At 33.8% G+C, this 7,743-nt stretch overlaps 1 protein-coding gene across 1 annotated transcript; it reads left to right on the top strand.

The window, feature by feature from the left end:
- The first annotated feature begins 201 nt into the window (after positions 1-201).
- LOC148878332 (serine/threonine protein phosphatase 2A 59 kDa regulatory subunit B' gamma isoform-like) lies at positions 202-5,979 on the top strand. Its single transcript, XM_088953105.1, has 3 exons — positions 202-501; positions 686-2,213; positions 5,137-5,979. The coding sequence occupies exons 2-3, from the start codon at positions 939-941 to the stop codon at positions 5,524-5,526; spliced, it is 1,665 nt and encodes a 554-aa protein (XP_088809231.1). The 5' UTR covers positions 202-501; positions 686-938; the 3' UTR covers positions 5,527-5,979.
- The last annotated feature ends 1,764 nt before the right edge of the window (positions 5,980-7,743 follow it).

Below are 7,743 nucleotides of genomic sequence, written 5' to 3'. Positions count from 1 at the left end.
TATTAACAAATACTCACTTAAATCTCACATCAAGTGCCAATTAAGTCATTATCTTCTCCACGTGGCATGAGAGTAAGTCGTTTGTCATACATTTCTCTGTTCCACGTCGTCGGAAAAAGATTTTTCTTACTGGTCTGACTCAGGAATCCCAAGCCTCTGAATATTCAAAATTTCGTTTAATTTTGAAAATATTCGTCATTCAGAGAGAGAGAGAGAGAGAGAGAGAGAGAGAGTATTTATTTATTTTCATTCTCATTACTATTGTTAATTTTATCTTTTTATTTGTCATTACAGCGCGAGAGGACTTGCGTTGTTTCCCTCGCGTTCACTCTCTCTCCCCGTCGATTTGCATCGTTGGAGGAGGAGAGCTTGTTCGTAAAGGTTATGACTAGACTAGAGATTATTAGGGTTTATGGATATCATTCACAGAAATTACTAAGAACCTGAAGCTCGACTTCTAGGGTTTCTCGTTCATCTCAGATCATCGATCGAGCTATCAATGTAAGTCATTTTCTTCATTTTTTGTTATTTACCGAATTTTCATTGTTGTTATTATTTTGTCACTGCTTTTCACATTTCCGCACGCATCTCCGCTTCTCCAATTTCGATTACATTTGCTTCTTGGTTGATTCCGAGGGGTCGTTAGAATCCGAATTATGGGCATTTGAATAATTTCCATGCGCAGAGAGTCTTCCATTTTCCGATTTCGCTGTTTGGGCGAAGGGATAGGGTTCTGACGTCTAAATAGGCTTTAGTTCGAACACATGTTCTTGTTCGACAGCACCTTTCGGTGAATTTATAAGAATGCCTTCATTCTGAGAAGTTAGAAGGTGGAAGCTTTGTTTACGCGTTCTGTCTGGAAGGGGGTATCTTGAAAAGAAGGGTGTTGAATGTTGAGAGAAGTTAGGAAGAGGATTAGGTGTTAGGGTCCGTAAAATATGATTAAGCAAATACTTGGGAAGCTACCTCGGAAACCCTCATCAAAATCGTCACCTAATGACATTAACCATAGTGACGGAGGGGCTACTGTCCCTTCATCTATAAACTCTTCGCATTATCCAAACTCAGTTACTGGTGGCCTCAACAACTCAAAGGGTGGTTCGATTACCGGAAAAGCTCCAAATTCAGGTTCTGGTGCTTCCCGCACTAACAATGGAGCTTCTGCACCGCACTCGTCTGGTGTGAATAAATCAAACCAAGGGAAGAAATCTGGCTCTGCCACTTCCCAAGTGGGTCCGGTGTTAGCTTCTATTGCCTACGAGGCACTACCCAGTTTTCGGGATGTTCCAAGCTCAGAGAAGCAGAACCTGTTTATTCGGAAGTTGAACATGTGCTGTACTTTGTTTGACTTCACTGATCCCTCCAAGAACCTGAAGGAGAAAGACATTAAGAGGCAGACCCTGCTAGAGCTTGTTGACTATATTGCTTCAGTCACGTCCAAGTTCAATGAGATTTCCATGCAGGAGATTACTAAGATGGTAGCTGCCAATTTGTTTCGCACATTTCCCTCCTCAAACCACGAGAACAAGCTCCCAGAAACATATGATCTAGAGGAGGAGGAGCCTACAATGGAGCCTGGATGGCCCCATCTTCAGATTGTGTATGAATTTCTGCTGAGATTTGTTGCCTCATCAGAGACAGATGCTAAGCTAGCAAAGAGATATATTGATCATTCATTTGTGTTGAGGTTACTTGATCTCTTTGATTCTGAAGACCAGAGGGAGAGGGAGTACCTGAAGACAATACTCCACCGCATCTATGGGAAATTCATGGTCCACCGCCCATTCATCAGAAAAACCATCAACAATATATTCTACCGTTTCATATTCGAGACAGAGAAGCACAACGGGATTGCAGAATTACTTGAGATATTGGGCAGTATAATCAATGGTTTTGCTTTGCCACTGAAGGAAGAGCACAAGCTTTTCCTTGTTCGGGCATTGATCCCTCTTCACAAGCCCAAATGTGTATCGATGTACCATCAACAGCTTTCTTACTGCATCTCTCAGTTCGTGGAGAAAGATTTCAAGCTAGCTGATATAGTTATTAGAGGTCTTCTGAAATACTGGCCCATTACTAATAGTTCAAAGGAGGTTATGTTCCTCAGTGAGCTGGAGGAAGTTCTCGAGGCCACTCAGGCAGCAGAATTCCAGCGTTGCATGGTGCCTTTGTTCTGCCAGGTTGGACGGTGCCTCAACAGCTCACATTTCCAGGTATTAATTTCAGATTTGCATATTTTTTTGAGAAAAGAAACAGATTTCATTAAAGATCAAAAAGGGGGTGAGATGTACAGAGCCTTGTCAACAAAAAACAAAAGACAAAGCCCACTACATTGACAAAGTATGATCACTATACAAAAAATCCCTTCCCAGCCCAGATTTGCAAATTCTGATTATCACTTTCACCTTAAAGGCTATGATTCCTAGATCATTCATTATCTTTATCAAATTATAGTTTTTTCCATTATTGCCATTACCTAATATCTTTGTTCTAGCATATTTTTTTCTTTGGTGGAATTTGTCATTGTCTTTAATGTTTGTAGTTGGTTTTTTATGTAAACTTATTTTGGCTTTTCTTCTCTGTTTGATGACTTTTATTTGTTAAACATTTATTTTTCAAACTTCTTCATATTGAACTTTGTGATACAGATTGCAATTTTTTATGGTACTCTTGAATGAATTAGAGGTGCTTATTAATGTAGGTTTCTCTTTATACCTTTGTCAATTATCATGCAGATGCCCTATTGTGTTCTAATTTAAATTAGTAGATTATAAGCTAGTGATATGGCATCCAATATTGTTATGTCTGTACTTTCACTTGTATAACGTGAATCATAAACACCTCCATTTCATCTTCTGATAGCAGTAGGATCACTATCATGAAAACTAAGATTGATTGGTCGGCTACACATATTTATTGCATGTTTTAAGTTGGAGCAAGTTGATGTATCTTTTATCCATGGTTTCATTTTCTTTACCAATTGCACAGTTCACGGGTAAAATTAGACAATTTTTTAGCATCTTAATTCTATTTTAGTTTCTTCTCTAAATTTGAGGAAAGATAAGCATAGCCATAAGACCTAATCTGCTGCTTTTTTGGAAGTGACTATTTGTGGTTTCATTTCCTTTACCTATTGCACAGTTCACAGGGAAACTTGGTTAATTTACTAATACCTTGTTTATTTTCTCAATTTGAGAAAAGATCGGTTTGGACTTAATATGCTGCTTTTTTTGTTTGGTATTTTCACCTTTCTAAGGGGGGAAAACATTTGGTTTGATGAGCCTAACCTAGCAACATGCCTTATATTGTAAGTTTTATCTAAAATTTCCTTTGATTAATAATGTAAGCATTCAATAAATGGGAAAAATAGACTGACATGAGATGGTAGATTAGCATAAAACAATGCTTCTTGCACATTGTTGCCTTGGCAAGTGGAAGTTTAACAGATGGTAGAATGGGAAGGAATGAGAATTAGTACCAAAGTTAAAGGCAAAAAAAAAAAAAGGATCTGATTTAGGTATGGAGGCAATGATAGAATCCATGGAGAAAGAAATCAGTTTTCTCCTGATTCCTCATCCAGTGGCAATTTTGTAATTTTGGATGTTTTAGATTTTATTGTTTTGAGTCTTTTCAAATTTATCTTCTTATTTGTTGGTGCCTTAGGGACAGGGTTTCTAAGTCTTATAGAGATTTATCGTTAGAATAACTACTTAGTGTTTGATAACCTTTGGACTTGCTATTTATAGTGATTCTCATAATTACCATTTATAGTAAAATTGCAAATTACTATTTTCAGTAATTTCTGGTTTCTCTACATTAAGTTAATTTTAGTAGGATTAGTAATGAGTCACTATAATTATTTTAGGAGTAAAAATGTATGGGTTACCCATTGGGTTGCCTTAGTTTTAAAGTGGTTAGAAGCTATTTTAGGCCAGCTTCCTAGTTGAAATTATCCAAGCTCTTGTGTTTAGTCAATGAGCCATCGTACTTGGAATTTTAGGAATTAGAGTCCATATTTAAGTGTGTATGGACTATATATTGGCTTCACTTTAATTTTATAACAATTAGGAGTTAGTTTAGCCTTTAGGTTATTTTTTGAGTCTAAATGGATTCTGTGAATATGAAAGGTTGAAGTTTGTATGGGGATGAGGGTTGGTGTTATTGTTCTTTTCTTTCTATTTTATGCCTTTTCCCTATGATACCCGGTTCCCTATTCATGCTTTGCATACTATTTTCGTTTTTTGGAAAATGTTAGGTAAGTATTGTATTTATGTAAAAAAGAAATATACAGTATGCTATTTATACAATGAGATTCTGTACAAAATAAACGAATAGGCAGCAAAGCAAGAGCTACAAAAGTATTCTAAATCCAGCAACTCATTCCTATCGACATCCCTGAGTAATCTATGGTTTGTGAGCTATGAATAATGTTTTCCATAAGGTTGGTAAGTGCACACATCACTTCTGCTCAACACCTAAGGGAGTAAGACTGGGAGGTCATAGTTCAGAAATGGCATATCTGAGGATATTAGAATAGTGATAGAAATTAAGAAATAATGGTTCAGGACTCTGCAGAACCTCTCACAATTTAACTGTTGTGGTGTTTAAATTGTTTTTAAAATTATTTGATATTATTATGATATGAAACTACCATTTTTACATGATGTTTGATTCTTAGTTTGGCTCTATCTACTTTCATAGTTCTGTTTTTTTCCCTTCTGGTTTCTTACTTTTCAAAGTTTTGTTGATTTCATTTTTTTTTCCATTTTTAATTATTTGAATATGAACTGTTATATTTTGAAGGGACAGTTTGGAAGAATATCCTTTTTGATGGTTTATAACATTGGAAGAACCACTAAAAGCATATTGTGCGTAGCAAATGGAGGAGGTTTATTAGTACTTTTCTGAAAGATGCATGCGATTTATCTTTGGAAAAACTGAAGCAGATCTTCATGTTAAAATTCCATTTTTCCTGATTGAGTTGTTGAATTAAGTTCCTTTGCTCAAAAAGTTATCATGGTTTAAGCAGATCTGCATGTTAAGATTCCATTACATTTTTCCTGATTGAGACCTTGTTGTTGAATAAAATTCCCGTGCTCAAAGCGGTAATGCATCATCTATGGTTTTTGTCTGCAGGTGGCAGAGCGTGCATTATTCCTTTGGAATAATGACCATATAAGGAATTTGATCACACAGAATCGTAAGGTGATATTGCCTATAATCTTTCCGGCCTTAGAGAGAAACACCCGAAGCCACTGGAACCAGGCGGTCCAAAGCCTGACATTGAATGTAAGGAAGATCTTCTCAGATGCCGACCAAGAGCTCTTTGAGGAGTGCTTGGTCAGATTCCAGGAAGATGAAGCAAAGGAGAAAGAGACACGGGAAAAGCGGGAATGCACTTGGAAGCGTCTGGAAGATGTTGCAGCTTCCAAGGCTGTTAGCAATGAGGCTGTGCTTGTCTCCAGGTTTGCTTCCTCGCTGGCCCCTTCTGCTGGGACAAATCCACGAGCTACAGTGGGTAGTTAAGAGCTGTTAATCCATGAAACATGCACGAATTTTATTGAGTCTTGACTGATACAGGGGGCACAGAATTGGGGAGTCTACAGAAGGCTGGATTCCCCTTCCCATTGTTATGTACTTATGTTGCATACATTCTAGTCAAGTCACACCTGCAGAGTGCAGAATATGAAGAAGGAGAAGGTGGGTTTATGTGGCTGTTAAGTGGTTGGTGTTTTTTTTTTTTTTTGTTATGTTAATCCTATTATCCTTTTTTTTTTTTTTCTGTTTCAGCCATTAAAGTGTAAGTGTGTGTATGTATCATAAAGGATTTGGTTTATAGTCTTATAGAGGTCGTAATTCTGCGTATATCCTACCTGATGATCTTTATTTTATGTAATGATGCAAAGATTCTGGCCTTTGCGCTAATGCCCGTTGTTATTTACTTATTTTCTATATTTTGACATTCATAATTTTGCTTAATTCTTACTGTATGATCTATGATGTATAGTTGGTCCAATTCAAGGATGGGGCTGTCCGGTGTCCAAGGAGTCTCTCCCTCACTGATAATGAGATGGAATAACCCAAATCTATATCTATATCTATGTATTATTTACAAAAAAAAAATCTAAATCCATATCTATGTATTGTTTTTTTAGTTTCTTCTTAAAGGTATTTATCTTTTTCTGTTTTTTTTTGAAATTTTGAATTTTAAAATTAAATAAAATAACACAAATGTCCAATCACCTTTAAGACTTTTAACTCTCCTCATTAACTCACTATTAACTCTTTTTCTCTCTTTCAATAACATAATATTCATTAATTTTATCTATGTTTATATTTATTTCAATTTAACTATATATATTTACATTAAATTGTAATTATTAATAAAGATTTTTACTAAAATGGAGGTATTCAATGATTTATTAGGCAAAATAATCTACTTTAATTTAAAAGATAATTAATTTTTAAGTTAATTAATCAAGTAATTTGCATTTTAGAATAAATATTATTTACTTCACCTAACAAATAAATTTGGTGTTTTAAGGCTGAATGGTTTTTGCCTCCAAGTCATAGGTCAACATTTCAATTGTCCAGGTTGGATGAGTCAAACTATGATACATCATCCATTTATATATGTAAAATATAAGATCTATTTGTTTTATAAATATAAGCGTCAAAAAATGAAATTTGAAGTCAATAATTGAATTAGTTACCAAAAAAGTTAATAATTGAGGGTTTATATATATATATATATATATATATATATATATATATATATATATAGCGGGGCTGCAAAGATAGCAAAAAGTTATCTAAGATAAGAAAAAAAAAAGGACATCTCCAATCAAACAACCAAGCACAAAGTTAAATCTTCTAGAAGTTTTCTTTTTTTTTTTTTGCCGAATCTTCTAGAAGTTTTTAGTACATTGTATTTTGTAACCTGTGATCCAATGGTTAGGTCAAAAGAGTCAATGGTTAAATCTCTAGGTTGAACAAGGTGGGTTTTAGGAAACCCAAAATTAGAAATATGGTTGAGTGATGGTTTGAATGGTTTAACCATTTGAGTCAATGACAAGTCAAAAACATTGAATAAAACATCATATAAATCATAATCCATTTATATTCTATTTGAAAACAATAAAAATTAATTAACCATAATGAAAGTAATTTAATAAGTTACTAAAAGAAAATAAAAATAACTATTAATTACTGTTATTGATAAAAATATTTCTATTAATATAATAGTAATAATTTAATTAATAAAAAAACAAGATAAACATAAAAACTAATATCAATTTAAAATTAATATAAAAGCTAATACAAAATTATCTAACAATTATTGCTTTTATAGTTAAGTTTTTACTAATTTAAAACCAACTTAAGTTCCATTGAAAAATAAAAACTTAATATAGTTAATTAAATTTAATCAGGATTAATAAAAATATTAATTTAAATATAGTTTAATTAATTTAAAATCAATTTAAATTCTATTTAAAAATAGGGAAATTATAAAAGCCTCATTGGGTTTTCTAATAATCCTTTGAAACTCCCATGTGTTTAACTTAACAAAACCTCCCATATTGTTTTGAAAAAAAGGTGCAAATACCCTCCTTTCATTAGCATTCCAAATAAAAAATGCAAATGTAATGCATTATTTTTTGTTAAGTACCAAATTTACCCTTAACCAATTGCATTCATTGTGAATTTACCAAAATACCTTGAAAAAAAGATTTCTTTCCTTTT

This window comes from Nelumbo lutea, chromosome 1 (genome assembly GCF_056320005.1).
Source record: "Nelumbo lutea isolate HS-2025 chromosome 1, American lotus-T2T, whole genome shotgun sequence".
Lineage (NCBI taxonomy): Eukaryota > Viridiplantae > Streptophyta > Magnoliopsida > Proteales > Nelumbonaceae > Nelumbo > Nelumbo lutea.
This window is presented reverse-complemented; position numbering and strand designations above follow the sequence as displayed.

What these genes read in the sequence shown, in the direction of transcription:
- LOC148878332 (XM_088953105.1), top strand. Translation starts at nt 939, where the DNA reads ATGATTAAGCAAATACTTGGGAAGCTACCTCGGAAACCCTCATCAAAA. An exon ending in TCAACAGCTCACATTTCCAG is followed by an intron (nt 2,214 to 5,136) that starts GTATTAATTTCA and finishes TTTTGTCTGCAG; the next exon opens with GTGGCAGAGCGTGCATTATT.